At 52.1% G+C, this 16,584-nt stretch overlaps 1 protein-coding gene across 4 annotated transcripts in view; it reads left to right on the top strand.

Annotated features, from left to right (window-relative positions):
* LTBP2 (latent transforming growth factor beta binding protein 2) overlaps positions 1-13,120 on the top strand; it is a 100,891-nt gene extending 87,771 nt beyond the window's left edge. For 2 of the 4 annotated variants that reach the window (XM_031454043.2, XM_031454044.2), the window contains 17 exons: positions 153-272; positions 1,348-1,470; positions 1,675-1,800; positions 2,237-2,362; positions 3,121-3,243; positions 3,349-3,474; positions 3,875-3,997; positions 5,073-5,198; positions 5,764-5,907; positions 6,818-7,009; positions 7,127-7,210; positions 7,885-8,013; positions 8,349-8,486; positions 8,569-8,736; positions 9,032-9,400; positions 10,300-10,449; positions 10,900-13,120. In XM_031454043.2, coding sequence (XP_031309903.1) covers positions 153-272; positions 1,348-1,470; positions 1,675-1,800; positions 2,237-2,362; positions 3,121-3,243; positions 3,349-3,474; positions 3,875-3,997; positions 5,073-5,198; positions 5,764-5,907; positions 6,818-7,009; positions 7,127-7,210; positions 7,885-8,013; positions 8,349-8,486; positions 8,569-8,736; positions 9,032-9,400; positions 10,300-10,449; positions 10,900-11,045 — 2,513 coding nt within the window. In that variant the 3' untranslated portion in view covers positions 11,046-13,120. Of the gene's footprint in view, positions 1-152; positions 273-1,347; positions 1,471-1,674; positions 1,801-2,236; positions 2,363-3,120; positions 3,244-3,348; positions 3,475-3,874; positions 3,998-4,669; positions 4,802-5,072; positions 5,199-5,763; positions 5,908-6,817; positions 7,010-7,126; positions 7,211-7,884; positions 8,014-8,348; positions 8,487-8,568; positions 8,737-9,031; positions 9,401-10,299; positions 10,450-10,899 lie in introns of all 4 variants that reach the window. The other 2 variants (XM_031454045.2, XM_031454042.2) reach the window with 2 other exon arrangements.
* Positions 13,121-16,584: the final 3,464 nt, after the last annotated feature.

The raw sequence follows: 16,584 nt of genomic DNA, 5'->3' as shown, positions 1-16,584 counted from the left end.
ACAACGCTCAATTTTTCCTAGTTTCCACCCTTTCAGAAATTGACATCCCTCCTTCTCCCCGACTGAGGGCAGGGTCAAGGGCTTGCTTCTTCACAGCCTACCCATGGCTGTGGTTCCCAGAGATGACCGAGGGAGGGGCTGTTGTTTTGCAGATATCAACGAATGCCATCACCCTGGCACCTGCCCTGATGGGAGATGCGTCAACTCCCCCGGCTCTTACACTTGCCTGGCCTGTGAGGAGGGCTACAGGGGCCAGAGCGGGAGCTGTGTAGGTGAGGGCTGCTTGCCAAGGCACTGAGAGGGCTGCTTGGCCTTGGGACCCCCGGTTGAGCCCACACACAGGGAGGGGAAGGAGTGGGCAGAGGGAAGGGGCTTGGAGGCCATTGTCCTCCATGACCCGGCTGGGTTCCCAGATGACGTTGGGTATGAGATGGGTGTGCTTCAGTTACTAGTGCTCTGCCCTCTGAATCAGCTAGGGTGGGGGCCCCTTTCGCTCCTTGCCCATATCCATCAGGAGCTATAGTCCAAGGTTCCAGAAGCTTCTGTGGCTGGATCCTGCTAAGCAGAGTGAGTGTCAAGCGTCTCTGAAGAGGCTGACGCTGGTGGTGTGCGCTGGCAGCCAGGCCCTGCTGAGCCGCCCGGGGAGGAGGGGTCTGCTCTTCTGCAGCTCAAGGGCAATGTCTGAGCAGCAACGCCTAACCAAACAGTGGGTGCTCCTCTCCCTCCGGAGGGGGCTGCATGTCAGCTGTAGGAGGAATGCTCTTTCCCCTCAGCCCCCGCAGGAAGAAAGGCCCAGGGTTCAGAATGCCAGGAGGGATTGAGTTGTGAATAGATGCTTTGAGGCTCTGGAGAGGGCAGGCACTTCCCAGGCCCTTGAGACAGCCACTCATCTCCCCAGGCATAGCTCAGCCTCTCTCAACTCACCTCTTAAAGCTGGTTGTTGGGCTGGGAACATGGGAACATACCAGTTTAGTTGGCAGGTAGGAGACCAGACAGGTTCAGACCCACTGAACCTCTCAGGGGTTCACTCAGGGGTCTTGGACACTTCACTCTAGGTATCCTCAGATGGGCCAAACCAGGGCTGGGGGACCTGGCCCCCTTAGCTAGGATGTATGCAGGTTGCTCCATGTCACTCTATAGATCTAAAGGGAGCTCAGAGGGGAAGGGCACCCTGCCTTGCCCAGGTGGGTGGGGACAGGAGCAAGAGACCTCATGTGCGTCTCAGGGTGCCTGTGGCCCCTTTGACTGCTGATTCCCTAGCCTCGTAAGTGAGATGCTCTCATCCTGATGATGAAGGTTGTATGAAGGAGAGGAGGCCAGCCACTATCTTGGAATTCTCTCCCGCAGATGTGAATGAGTGTCTGGCTCCTGGGGTCTGTGCCCACGGAACATGCACCAACCTGGAGGGCTCCTTTAGATGCTCTTGTGAGAAGGGCTATGAGGTCACCTCAGACGAGAAGGGCTGCCAAGGTACAGAGATCTGAAGCACCCTTTGTCCTCAGCAAATCAGCCTGCCACTCCTTCCCTCGGGGCTGGCATCCCTAGGCGTGCTGACCCGACAAGTTGCTGCCATGACCTGTCCCTTCTCCTACCCGGCCTCTCCCTGTCCATCCCTGGCTAGCCTGGCATGTCTGTCCTGCAGAGCTCCACACAGAGTTCAATGCCCTGTTTCAGATGTCGACGAGTGTGCCAGCCGGACCTCGTGCCCCACGGGCCTCTGCCTCAACACCGAAGGCTCCTTCACCTGCTCAGCCTGTGAGAGCGGGTACTGGGTAAATGAGGACGGCACCGCCTGTGAAGGTAACCCTGGGGAGAGGGTGGTAGAGGGGGACCGAGAATACTGGCCTTCTATCCTCCCAGACAACATGCCATCTGTCCCTCAGCTTGGGGCTGAAGCTGAGGGTCTCCAGGCTAGGCTGGAGGACACTATGAATGGACTTGGCCCCAAGGAGAGCCTCTATTGTCATGATCAACAAGGACAGGAGGACAGGAGGGAAAGGGAGTCTCAGGGACAAGAGGAAAGCTGGTGGCAGAGCTGCCCCAGGAGCATGCTGGGGAGAGGGTCCTGGGGTTGCTCTATAAAAGGCCCAAGGTGAGGGCCTGCCCTTCCCCAGGGGCCTGCAGAGGGCCTGACAAGCTCAGAGAGGGAGGCCAGAGGTGGTGGGGTGGTTTCTGCCTCACCAGGTGGAGGGAGGCCTCCCAGACCCCCAGGTGACTGGCTGGCTGTCTGCCCCAGACCTAGATGAGTGCGCCTTTCCGGGAGTCTGCCCCTCGGGAGTCTGCACCAACACCGCTGGCTCCTTCTCCTGCAGGGACTGTGAGGAGGGCTACCAGCCCAGCGCCCTGGGCCACACTTGTGAAGGTGAGAGGCCCCATGGGGGAGAAGAGCACAGACAGGATGCAGGAGACTAACCCATCACCCTTAGAGCAGGGAATTAACCTCGGATGGTGGGCTAGCTGGGGACACCTATTCCCACCCCTCCCCCAACAGGAGTCAGAAAGACTGCAGATCTGGGGGCTGATGAGCCACTGGGTCACGAGCTTCAGCATGCATCAGAAGCACTGGGGGAGTCTGTTCAACACACAGATTCCTGGGCCTTGGCCCAGATCTTCTAAATCAGCCTCTGTTGAGGGGGCCTTGGGATCTGTTATCTAACAAGCTCCTCAAGGGTTCCTTGTAAGGGTGGGTGCCGGGACCATATTCTGAAAAACTTCAGCCTGTACCAGGCCATCTGTAGGCCAACTGGAAGAAGTTTCTTTCAACTTTCATTGGCTTATTTCTCATTTTCCTTCCCATGGCTTCTTAGTAAAATCTCAGCCATGATGAGGGCAGTGGGGTCTGGCCACCCCATGCCAGGGTTGCTGGGAGAGGCCAAGTGTCCCCAGGGTGGACACTGGATGGGTAGCCAGAGAATCCTGGCCAGAGGCAGGGGAGCCTGCTGGGCTGGGACAGAAGTGGAGGGAGCTGCAATCAGCCTGCCCTCAAGAGCTCCATCGCCAGCTTCCCGCAGCTGTGCTGCTTTGTAAAGGGACAGTGCCCCTATGGGTCCAGTTTCCTGTTGGCCCCTGTCCTTGGGAGGCGCTGCCATCAGCTGCCTTGCTCCCTGTGTGACCCTGCAGATGTGGATGAGTGTGAAGACCTCCAGAGCAGCTGCCTGGGAGGCGAGTGCAAGAACACAGCTGGCTCCTACCAGTGCCTCTGTCCCCAGGGCTTCCAGCTGGCCAATGGCAGCGTGTGTGAGGGTGAGTGGCTCTGGTCTCCACCCCCACCACCCCAAAATGGTGTCGGAGTGCTTGCAAAGCTGGGAACATCCCTGGGAGACAGCACTGCCCTTCTTCTCCCTGCAGACATAAACGAGTGCGCGGGAGAGGAGTACTGCGCGCCACGCGGCGAGTGTCTCAACAGCCACGGGTCCTTTTTCTGTCTCTGCGCCCCGGGCTTTGCCAGCGCGGAAGGGGGCACCAGCTGCCAGGGTGAGAAGCCAGCAGCAGGGGGCGCTAGAGGCTAGGTCTAGAGTCCTGAAATAAAATGCTCAGGCCCCACCCTGGATGGGAAGATGGAGGCTGAGCGATGAGATGGGAGCCAAGTGTCAGGGAGGGACTCGGAGTCTTCCACCAGGGCCTCCCCATGATGTCTATAGCAGGTGCCCCCAGAACTCTTTAGTGTCACCCTGATCCCCATGACCCCGATTCCTGGGCTCCACCCCCCAGCCTGGCCTCTGGCTTCCAACTTTGGACTCTCCCTTGGATCTTCCATCCTTTCCCACTCCAATCCACTCCCTGGCCCTCCTTTGGGCCCCTCAGGGCCTAGAGGAAGCTGTCCAGGGCCCTGGGGACCCATGCCTGGGTCTGCTGACAGACGTCTCTATTCTAGATGTGGACGAGTGTGAAGTCACTGACCGGTGCCTCGGGGGGCAGTGTGTCAACACTGAGGGCTCCTTCAATTGTCTGTGTGAGACTGGCTTCCAGCCCTCCCCAGAGAGCGGGGCGTGTGTAGGTAAGAGCTCCAGGGAGAGCGGACAGGGCTCTGCCCACATCCGCCACCTCCACCCTGCCTGGTCCTCAGCTCCCTGGGACCAGGAATGGCAGCTTCCGGGAAGCAGAGCACTTTCCACAGATTAATCATCCAATGAATAATGCATTTATTGAGCCTCTGTTGACTCAGGGACTGTCCAAGGAAGACAAAATGAAGACAATGAGGTCCATGTGCTAGCAGAGCACACAATCTAGTTTATAAAGCCAAATTGATGCAACAGACGTTTATTAAACGCCAGCTGGGTTCAATGTCAGACAGTTATGGACAATCTTGATATTGAGCAAGAGAGGCAGATATGAAGACAAATCTTCGTAATACACTTTGGTGAAGGTTTTATATAAAGAGAAGTAGAAAGTGCTCTGCTGCAGGGAGGGGTGTGGGGGAAGGGAGTGTCACAGAAGGCTGAGAGCTCAGTGCTTTCCCAAACAGCAGAGAACTCTCCTCCCAGACGCTCAGCCCTGCCGGGTCAGGGGAGGTGATCCTGAGCTTGCTGTTTTGGGGCTGAGATGAGCACAGCAATTTGGAACAGATCAAGGACCCCAGAGGCTGTGGGGCATGACCTTGTAATGATGGAGAGGTGATGTTAGAGCAGTGACCTGGCCACTCTGTCCCCTCTCATGGCTCTGGGGACAGACATTGACGAGTGTGAGGACTTCAGAGACACGGTATGTGGGGCCTGGAGCTGTGAGAACAGCCCTGGCCCCTACCGCTGTGTCCTGGGCTGCCAGCCTGGCTTCCACGTGGCCCCGACTAGAGATTGCATTGGTGAGTAGGGCAGGGGAGTCCAGGGTGAGAGGGCTGAGGACACCTAGTTTTTGTGGATCCAGCTAAAAACTTTTCGCAGCTGTTCAGAATTTGTGTATTTTCCATTCAGCAGTGCTTACACAAAAATTGAAGAGGAATGTTAATGTTAGAGTTTTCCTGTCCTATGTTCAGAAGTTAGTTTTCACAGATCTTGGTGTTAACAGACCACATAAATAAGTATTCCCAGCAAATGGAGAGCACACCCTACACTCTTGCCCCAACTGTCCCACAGACATAGACGAGTGTGCCAACGACACCGTGTGTGGGAACCACGGCTTCTGTGACAACACCGACGGCTCCTTCCGCTGCCTCTGTGACCAGGGCTTCGAGACCTCGCCCTCCGGCTGGGACTGCATTGGTGAGAAGCCTGTGGGTTAGCCAGGCTTTGAGCCAGGGAAGGGAGGGTTCTTGGGCCCTTGATCCCATCTCCACAGATCTTGGCTGTTCTGGATAGAGTGGCCCTAGGGCCCTGCTCCTGAAATGTTCATGGTCACCAGCTCCATAACAGGTCCTCATAGAGTGGGCAAGGAAGGGAGATTTCAGCTCCACCCTGTAGCTGGCACCTTGGCCAGGTTGGTAAGGGAAGCAAGGCCATGTTCTACCAGCAAGGGGAGCAAGCACATAATGAGGGTACCACCCTTCTCCAGAGACCTCAAGTTCTCCAGAGGCACATCTGAGGAATGTGCAGAAGGAGGAACCCTTTCTCTTTGTCCATTTGGTGACCCCTTTCTGCCACCCTTCTTTCTCTCCCTTCCCATGTCCTCTGTTCACCTGTTCCTCCTTCCTGCTAACTCATACTCACTTCTGCTCTCCCCGCAAGGCCTAGCCTGTTTCTTTTGGGGGATGAGGTGAGGATCTGCCCACTGGTCTGGGGCCCTGGGCCGCCTCTTCTCCGCCCACAAGCCTGTCCTTCTGCCTGGCAGATGTGAACGAATGTGAGCTGATGCTGGCGGTGTGCGGGGCTGCGCTCTGCGAGAACGTGGAGGGCTCCTTCCTGTGCCTCTGTGCCAGCGACCTGGAGGAGTACGATGCCCAGGAGGGGCACTGCCGCCCGCGGGTGGCTGGAGGTGAGCATGACCCCTACTCCACCCCGTCGTTATGCACCACCGCTCATGGCACTGCCGCCTGCGGATGGCTTCCAGAGCGCCCCCACTGCTCCAGTTCTTGAGAGGGATCTCAGGCTGGGACTGGGGCAGTGTGGGCAGTGGTTCAGCTCAGGAATAGAGTGCAGAGGGGTGAGGAGTCTGAGAGTTTAGTCAAGACAAGAAGGGAGTCTGCTCCAGGCCAGGGAATTTCCAGAATGCTGCAGGGCTGTGACGACCCTACAGGAGGCTCTGGAAACCCCAAGCCCAACATAGGGGAGCCCCAAGGATCTCAGATTGAGCCTTGGAGGGACCTTCAGTCCAACCCCAGGCAGCTGTCCAGGTGAGGGAGGCCCTGAAGCTGAGCTAAGCTCAATTCCCCCTGCTCCATTCCACCCCCCAGAGCAGCTGGGTTCAGCCTCAGCCCAGGCTGAAATAGAACTCATCTGGCCTTCTCTGACTTGGGAGAAAGCAAGCAGGACCCAACATAAGGAAGGATGAGAGGGGCTGGGATACAGTGTGAAGCAGAGGAATGGGCAGAGGGTTGACATATGGTATACCAAGGACTGGGGGCGCCCCACTACAGTGGAGGAAGGCAGGATGGTACACTGGGAAGAGCAGGGTTTGGCACCAAAGGAACTAGGATCAATTCCCTGCTATGCCACTAGGTGACTGTGGCAAGTCATCTAGCTTCTCTAAGCCTCAACTGCCTCGTCTATAAAAGAGAGCTGATGATAATACCCACCTCATAAGGTTATTGAGCGTCTAGTGAGATAGATAAAGCATTTCATCCACTGTGACATGCTATATAAATGTTAACATTTCAAAATAAATTCAAAGCCTAGTGTGCCCCAGGAGGCCATGAACAAACAATGCTAGCATCTATCACATGTAGGTCAGAGTATCCCTGAGGCCTCGCCAGAGGACCACCCCCCGGGCCCCATCCGCATGGAATGCTACTCCGGGCAGACGGGCCAGCCACCCTGCTCCAGCCTTCTGGGCCGGAACACCACGCAGGCCGAGTGCTGCTGCACACAGGGCACTGGCTGGGGAGACGCCTGTGACCTGTGCCCAGCTGAGGACTCCGGTAAGGCTGCCAGGTGTCCCAGATCCTCTCAGGGTCAGCTCTGCAGGATGACACTAGAAGGGGAGGGAGGAAGCGGGCAGAGCCCTTCTCTCTCTCAGCTTGGATGCCTCCCTGCAGTCGAATTCAACGAGATCTGCCCTAGTGGGAAAGGCTACGTCCCTGTGGAAGGAGCCTGGATGTTTGGACAGACCACGTACACAGGTAACCTCCCTACAGACCTTCCTCCCCAAGCACCGCTCACCTGCGTGGGCCCAGGAGGCCCTGGGGAAGCTCTGCATGCAGCTCAGACCTCTCAGGTTGCTTCCAACCTTCCTGCCCCAGGGCTGCAGATCTTTAGCTGGGAGTTCTCACTGGAGCTCTCCTGGAGCATCCATTCAGCCCCACCACGGTTTCCCCGCTCCTCTGAGGCTGAATCTTCCAGGAACAAGCTATGATGCCTTGACTAACCTAGTCACAGGGCACAGGGACAGAGGCCAGAGGTGGCTGCTGATCTCCCTGGCCCCACTTACAAAGCCAGAAACTTTGGCGAGGGTGGCCAAGGTACGGGCTCATACCTGAAACTGGAAAAGGAAATAATAGAAACTGCTGTAGTTCCCTTTGAGTGCTTGCTACATGCCAAGCACTATTTGAAGCACCTTACATATATTAACCTTTTTACCCTTGTAACGACCATGAGAGGATAAGGAGTAGTATCCACATTTTTAGGCAGGAAACTGAGGCAAGGAGAACTTAAGTAACTTGCCTGAAGTCACCTGACTGGCAAGTGGCAAGGCCGGGATTCAACCCCAGCAAGTCTGCCTTTGGAGCCCCTCGTCCTAGGAACCACCTCAAACTGCTTCTCGCCTTCCCCTCACCTCAGCTCTGCCCTCCCACAGATGCCGACGAGTGTGTGATATTCGGGCCTGGTCTCTGCCGGAATGGCCGGTGCCTCAACACGGTGCCTGGCTACATCTGCCTGTGCAACCCCGGCTATCACTACAATGCCGCCCGCAGGAAGTGTGAGGGTGAGGACACCCCCATCCCCACCCTGGGGCCCACAGCTGAATGCTCACCCTCCCCTGCCAGCCAGCCCAGTTCCTGCTGGGGGTTCCCCTTCCTGGGGAAGAGGCCCACTGTGGCAGGCAGGTCTGAGGTGAGAGGAGCTCTGGGGCTGTCAGGGATTGTGTGCCAGGACCAGATGGAAAGGCAGGCCCCCAGACTGGGGCTGGGGTGGGGAGGGGGAAGTGGGGTGCTACCTCTTGATTATCAGTTACAAGAAAACCCCTTTCTCTGAAGGTGGTCCGCGGGAGGGCTGCATTAGCACAGCCCCCCACGTTCCTCCCGTCTTCCTGCCTCCTAGATCATGACGAATGCCAGGACATGGCCTGTGAGGATGGCGAGTGTGTGAACACAGAAGGCTCCTTCCACTGCTTCTGCAGCCCCCCACTTACCCTGGACCTCAGCCAGCAACGCTGTGTGAACAGCACCAGTGGCATGGGTCAGTGGGCCAGGGGGATGGGGCAGCGGGGGGAGTGGACCTGGGCTGGGGGCTCACATCCTTCCTTGCCCTGTGCCACCAGAGGACCTGCCTGACCACGACATCCACATGGACATCTGCTGGAAAAAAGTCACCAATTATGTGTGCAGCCATCCCCTGCATGGGCGCCGCACCACCTACACCGAGTGCTGCTGCCAGGACGGCGAAGCCTGGAGCCAGCAGTGTGCTCTGTGCCCCCCCAGGAGCTCTGGTGAGCACGGAGGGCAGAGGAGACATCGGCAGAGCTGCGCTGGGCCCCGGGGTGGGGAATGTCCTCACCCTGGAAGCGGGGATTTAGAAAGGAGTAGGGCAAGTCGTGGCTGTCTTCGTCCCTGTTGTGAGGACAAGGCGGGGCAGGCGGCGGGGTGGGGAGAGGAGCACTGCCAGGAACTCAAGAGGGCACCAGTCTCCACACGCTCCCTCTCTCCTCGGGGCGGGGGAATAGCACTGCAGGCTTTAGCTACCAGGAGCAGGGCCCAGCTTCCTCTCTCCCTCCTCCCTGACAGAGGTCTACGCTCAGCTGTGCAACGTGGCTCGGATTGAAGCTGAGCGAGAGGCTGGGGTCCACTTCCGGCCCGGCTATGAGTATGGCCCCGGGCCCGAGGACCTGCACTACAGCCTCTATGGCCCAGACGGGGCCCCCTTCTACAACTACCTGGGCCCCGAGGATGCCATCCCTGAGCCACCCTTCCCCAACACGGCCAGCCACCGAGGGGACCGCATACCCGTCCTTGAGCCTCCCCTGCCGCCCTCAGAACTCCAGCCCCGCTACGTTGCCAGCCACCCAGGTCTGTGTTGCTGCAAAAATGGGGAAGAGGTGGGCTCTGAAGCTGTTTCACTTCCATCTCCTTCACGTGCTAATCACTGTCAGCAAGGTGAGGACAGGGAAGGGAAAAGATCAAGCCCTCTCAACAGGTCACTCAAGGGCCACCTCCAAATGCCCGGCCCACACCCTAACAACTCCCCGTGACGGACTAGCACAGGGGACACACAGAGGTACAGGACAACATCCCAACCTCAGAAGCTGCCTGTGGGAGTTGAAAGAGGGGGATGCGGTTCTCCATCTCTCCCACACCACTTACGGTATGCAGAACCACCTGCTTCACAAGTTCAAACGTGTGCCCTGAAATGGGAATTAAGGATTTCTAATCACTTTAAAGGTCTACAGACCATGGTACCTGGTTTGTAAGTGGCAATGATTCCAGCACTCAGGACTCGGATTCTGAGGAAATCAGGTCTGGCATCTGTGCAATGGACGAAGCACTTACCACAGGCAAGGCACCACGTCAAACTGATCAAAACTGCGCTGAGATTAGGGACAGGGCCTTTTCCAGGGGAGGGGGTTTGCTTAGAGAAAGAAGGTTAGGCAGAACCCTTTGTAGAAGCCTTTCTTTGTGGTGAGGGTAATCCCCTTTTGCTACCAATCCTCTACACTCCAAAAAACTGTCAAAATTTTAACAGAACACCCTGACACCAACTACAACAAAATCAAAACTATACAGAGACACCCAAATGCTCAGAAGCCCTGGCGTTGTGAAAGCAGTGTGTCCCAGCCTTCCTGGGGCCCTCATTTAAAGTCCAGCACATCTCCCCATCTAAAGTGACACATACTTATGAAGAGTACTGCCTTCTGTTTCAGCATCTTTGTGAGAGTGTTATGACTCTCCCTGCCCTGACCCCAAGAGTTCATTAGTGGTAATCCTCTGAGCAGAGGGTGAGGGCCCCAGGGTGGGGTACAAGGCCTCAGCCTCCTTCTCTGACTCCCTCCTACCAGAGCACCAGGCCGGCTTTGAAGGGCTCCAGGCAGAGGAGTGTGGCATCCTGAACGGCTGTGAGAACGGCCGCTGTGTGCGCGTGCGGGAGGGCTACACCTGTGACTGCTTTGAGGGCTTCCAGCTGGACACGGCGCACATGGCCTGTGTGGGTAAGTTTAGAATCAGAGTGGCAATGCTGCAGGAGCAGGACGGCCCTGATGGCTCCACGTGGAAAAGTCAGACTGGCCCCACTGCTCACTTAGGGATGCATGACTTAGCCTAGCTGGGAAATCCACTGCTGCCCCCTAGTGGGCCTACCAGGTGCCAGGCCAAGTGGTGAGAGTTCCAAAGGCCTAATGCTGTGTTTAGAAAGCCCTTCCATGGAGGTTCCTAGACAGAAGAAAGGCAGGGACAAGACAGCATGGGCACAGTATGGCCTCACTATCACCAGCTTTGTGTCTGTGAGTAGCTTAGTTTGGGGCAGTGACTTCATCCTCTGGCTGCAATACCTAGGATTCTACTGCAGGGCAGGCGCCGGGGCTTAGCGACCAGAGGGGCAGAGGCAGCAGGCCAGAGGTGCCTGGGGACCCTACAGCTCTCTCCTTCTCCCTTCCTCTCAGATGTGAATGAGTGTGATGACCTGAACGGACCTGCTGCACTCTGTGTCCACGGTCACTGCGAGAACACGGAGGGCTCCTACCGCTGCCACTGCTCCCCAGGTTATGTGGCCGGGGCAGGCCCCCCACACTGCACTGCCAAGGAGTAGCAGCAAGGGGTCAGTGTGGGAAGTTACCTGGAAATGGGCCCGGCCACAGGCTTGAAGGAAGCTTTCCTCGCTGGGGAGACCTGTGAAGACATCGGGCAGGAGGCCCTGCAGCCCAGCTCCCAGCCAGACTCGCCTGCTTCTCATCTCCCCCAGCTTAGGCTCTGGCTGTGAGCTCTGTCACCGCCTCCACACCGCCATGCCCTTGCTTGGCTCAAACACCACCAAATGCTTTAACGCTTCAGCCACAGGCCACGAGGCCCTGTCTGCCATCTGTCCTGGCCTTGCTGCGGGACACTTACCAATGGGTGGCCCTCAAGCAGCCCCTCAAGCTGTGCAACCATGCAAGGTCCTTCAGCCTCACACTGCACACACCCTTTTCCAGCCATAATCCACATATCATCCTGATGCTTCCACACCTGGGTCAGAGGCTCCATCTGCCCTGGGATGGTCCTTCAGAATCTATCGAGCAAAAAAGGATCAGGGGAAGTTTGGGGAGTGACTCCAATGCGTCCTCCCAAGAACCACCACTGCCACTCAGCCAGTCTGGTCTGGGCCAGATCTGGCCACATTTCCACCCTGTTGCCAGTGCTGTGGCCCCCCGGAGGGGCAGGAGATGCCCTCATCTCAGAGAAGAGTGATACTAACTTGCTGGGTGTATGAGACACAAATGAGAAAGCAGCAAGAGGACAATATAAAAGATCATGGGGAGTTGATAAGAAAGAGGGAGCCAGGGCTTTGTACAAGTCTAAAGAAAATATTCAGTAACTTTGGGTAAATAAACATTCAAAATCTACCCAGCGATAGCTCCTGGGCACCACAGCAAGGGCTGCCACAAGCCAGGGTGCCCATCTCTGAAGACCTGTATTAAATACACACTGCTTCTTACAGGAGACAAATCTCTCCTGGGCTCTCCTTTTGTGGACACCAGTTTGATGTGCTAAAAATAAAGCGGTCGATTTTCTAGCTTGTGAAACACAGTGCAGTCTTGTTTAGGGGGAGCCAGATTTCCTATGTTGTTTCTTCTCTCAACTCAGAAGCCTTTGCCCTCTCCCCCTTCATAAAATGGATGGCTGGCATCCCACTGAGTTTACAAGTAGAGACTCACTCCAGTCTTGGCTAGCTGGGACTTTAAAACCATGGTGGAATAAAGAAATGTACTCCTGGGCTCTTCTGTTTTTGTTTTTATTTCACATTAAGCCAAATTTCTTTACCATGTTGGCTGAGTCTAAATATTAGAGATGAGGCTGTGCTACCCCCTCACCAGCTCTGCCAACAGCCTATGATTGGGTTCCAATAGGAAAAGGTTCTTTACTCTTCTAAGACAAGGAAAGCTCTGACTTTGCATTTCTCTGATGAATGGCAATGTAAATGAACAAGGCTCCACATGCCTGAAGACAGAGATGAATGCTAGTTTCTTAATTTATCTGACCTGTCCTACCTGCTGCTCTAATTGTCAGCCATCCAATAATAACTTATTGAATGCTTGCTATGTGCCAGGCACTGTGTTGAGTGCTGAACACAAATTTCATTTGATCATCCAACAATCCTGCTTACTATTTTTATTCCCGATTTACCAATGAGGAAACTGGACTTACAAAGCTTAAATAATTTGCTCTAGGTCACTATACTAGTTGCAATGTTTTCAGCAGACAGAAGTATATAGTTCTTAAACATATGAAAATGTCCTGACCTTCAATCATAATAAAAAGAAATGCAAGTTAAAACTACACTGAGACACTTTTTTTAACTGATTGGCAAAGATGAAAAAATCTGTTAAAACTCCTATTTGGCAAGCATCTGGGGAAAGAGGCATTCACACACATTGCTGCCAACAGTATATAGTGGCACAACTCCTAAACAGAATAATATGGTAATGTCTTTCAAAATTATAAAAGCACTTACTCTTTAAATCAGTGATTCCACTTCTAGGAAGTTAAATTTAACCTTCAGACATATTCTCCCTAAATGTGAAAGACATATGTTAAGAGGTTATTTATCACAGCATTATTTGTAATAGCAAAAGATTAGAAACAATTGGCTATGAAGCCCTAAAAAGAAAAAAAAAAAAAAAGTGGCTCTAAATGCCTAGAGAAGACACCCAAAATAGACTAAGGGAAAAAGAAAGGTTGTACAACAGTGTAACAGATGCTGCTATTGCTATTTGTCTAAAGGAAGGGGGAAAAGAATTGGGTATCTGCTAACCTCAAACTTGACACTCCACCTCACACCCTGTACTTCAGAGAAATCCTTACCATTCCTCAGTAGACCCTGCGGGCACTGTGCCCTCTTAAATGCTATTCCCACTGCCCCTCCTCCCACCCCTTGCCCTCCTGTGCGCCCTTCCAGAGAGATTTCACGCACATACACCCACTGCCTTGTGTTAGAAACACAAATATCATACTATGCATGCTGTTCTGCACTCTGCTTTTTTCACTTCATACTTGCACATAAAGGGCTGTCTCATTCTATTTTATAACTGTATACTACTCCACTGAATGGATAAATCATAATTTATTTAATCAGTCCCCCATTGATGGACATTTCCATTGTTTCCTATCTTTTGCTATTATCAGTAATGCTGTAATGAATATTCTTGTGTATATGTTATGTCACATTATATCTATGGGATTATACCTGTGGGGTAAATTCTCAGAAACAACGGTGGTTTGTGGGGAGGGAATGGGGCGGATGAGTACAGGATTGGGAGACTTTTCACTGTATCCCCTTTTGTGACTCTTTGAATTTTGTACCTTATGTATTACCTATTCAAAAAAATAAAATATTTTTAAATATAACTGCTGGACATAACACTACTTAAATGCTCCCTCTTTTTATGTATTTTACATTTAAAGCCAGATGATAATTATTTCAAAACTTCTTAAAGCAAACTTCCTTTAAGGAGCCCCATGGCATTTCTGTGGAGAAATGGCAAGCAGGGATTTTTAAAAAGCAATCATAAACATCAATGCTAGATACCTAGAAAAATAGAGGAGTTTCCTGCTTTTGAGACAAACATGTGAGCCATAATAATGCTGAGTGGACAGTGTTAGGCTCTGCCCACTGCCAGCTGCACAGAATCAGTTGAGGGCCAGAGTTCACGGGAGGGCGATGCCACAACGGTCACCACTACCCAATTCTCTATATAGGATGTTGCTGCCAAATGGCGACCCTCCGCTCACGAGCTTTATAACAAAAGACCAAAAGAATGGGGCTCAAGTCTCAGAAGGAAGTTAGAGAAAGAAGAGCACCTTCTTGGATACTCATTTTAGCAGTCTTTCCTAATCTCTCACTTTTGAACATGTTTTCTCCTAGTCCCTTGTAATTGGTCAACATTCCCACACAAAGAAGCTAAGGGTGGGTGGGACACTTAGAATTTACATACCACTTGGTCACTATCAATCACAAAACTAAAGAGTATGATTCCACAAGGAAAGATCCGGACGCTGACCAACAGGCCCCCTCTTTTGAGCAAACAACGTAATGACTCACAACATAAAGCAGAGGCAGGGCTCCCTTGCCTTCGGTCCTTGCACAATTATGTTTGGCTACAGCAAAGGTGGAGCATGCTGCCCCAAGAAGTCACTAGCTTGTAAAGTTACATAAAACCAATTCTGCAAAAGAAAAGGAGGGGGAAGGAGCCCTTAATAACCTCCCCTCAAAGTAATGGAGAGGCAAAAATATCTTCCAATTGATACTGGAAGAGTATAAAGTTTTCCTAAATGAATTGCACAGTGAGCAAAACTTGTGAAAATGTCTACTGGCTTGTATGGCCTGCAGGAAGAGGGTGTCTGGTCAGAAAGGCCTGCAGGAGCTCCTAAACCTATTTACCACACTTAATGTTTATTCCAAGCCAACTGCCCACTAGCCCTTGATGCTGTCATCTCCCCATGCCCTGTGGTCTTCAAATTTCTACACCACCTCCTCCAACAGAGAATTCTTGTCACCACTTCAGGTTTCCCCATGAAGTTTTCTAAGGGTGATGAAGTTAAGGTGATTTCTCCCAAGTCCACCCTTTCTAAACACAAAATTCCAATTCCTCCATTAACAGGATATACTTAGACATAAGCATTCAAAGGGACCCTGGTTCCTGCCTAGTTGACCACTGGAATTTAATGGTTTATTGGGCAACTAGAGCTGTTATACTTGTGTTAAAATCATCAAATCAATAAATAACCCACAAAAATATCCTGGAGGAACAGGTTTAACACTTAAAATGTAGCAAAATCAAGGACTCAATCTGAGCTGAAAACCTTATTAAGCCCAGGTACTGGCAGCAATTTTCAACAGCTTAGTAAAGTTACATACAGACACTTCCACTGTATGATGCCTTCTGCCTCCTTCCATGGACATATGCTAAGAAAATCTGCTCAGGTTTCTAAGTGCCCCTTCTTTCCTCTTTGTACACACTGCACACAAATGATAGCTTTGTTTTCTCTAAGCCCTAGGTTTTCCCATACTGAAAATGTAAATATGTAAGTTTCTATCTCAGATACTTTCTCTAAACTCTGTATTTCTATTTTTTTAATGGTAAATCCTTTTATTGAAAGACCTTAATTCCAATCCAGTGTAGAAATGTTTCAGTCCAGTCCAGAAATGCAAGATTTGCTGTTATGAAATTTAAGGCTCTCGAAGAATAGGTGGGTTTAACCAATAATTCTTCCAGAATCAACTTGGGTGTGGTTTCCCCAACATTAGTGATCATTAATCATCTGTCGTGGCGGTGGTGCTTTTATCTTCTTTTGGTTGTCTGTCCAATAGTTCTGGCTCCCCCAGCACTTCCACACACACATACTGTGACTATTTCTAGCTCTATGGCCTATTTAAGTGCCATACATAAACAAGTACTTTACAATTCATTAGAATTTGTGGCTTAAACATCTTTTCTTTCAGTGACTCTAAAGTAAGGTCACCAAGTTTAACAAATTAAAACACAGGATACCCAGTCAAGTTTGAATTTCAGATAAACAATAAATAATTTTTAGTATTCACTGAGACATACATATACTAAAAATTTTTGGCCGTTTATCTGAAATTCAAATTTAAATGGGCATTCTGCATTTTATCTGGTAGTCCAAATTGAAAAAAAAAATCTCCAAGTATCCATTATCTATACCAGGTACAAAGGCACCACTTCCTGCTATGCATGAGACCAGAGATATTTTATATCATAAGGTAAGAGAAGCAACAGTCATAAAAAGATTCAGTCTCTAATGATCACAGAATCTTGATATGTCTCTGTGAGTATGGAGGCTATTTTTCAAATGATTCAGGTATCAGTGGGGGTTAGGTCCAATTTTCTGGGTGATGGGCTATCAATTTTGTGAATCTAGCAGATTCACGAGTATGAGAGGAAAGAGTATCTGCTGTAACAAATGGGAAGCAGAGAATGGGCTGCATAGAAAATAAGGGTAAGGGTCAACTAGCACGTTCAGGAAGGGTGAGATGAAGAAGAAGAAGAGGACATTTCGTTTGCTTTCTCCTCCTCTCTGGCCTAGTAACCAACGTTCAAGCTACCCAATCTGTGACCCTGACCAACCAC

This window comes from Camelus dromedarius, chromosome 5 (genome assembly GCF_036321535.1).
Source record: "Camelus dromedarius isolate mCamDro1 chromosome 5, mCamDro1.pat, whole genome shotgun sequence".
Taxonomy (NCBI): Eukaryota; Metazoa; Chordata; class Mammalia; order Artiodactyla; family Camelidae; genus Camelus; species Camelus dromedarius.
This window is presented reverse-complemented; position numbering and strand designations above follow the sequence as displayed.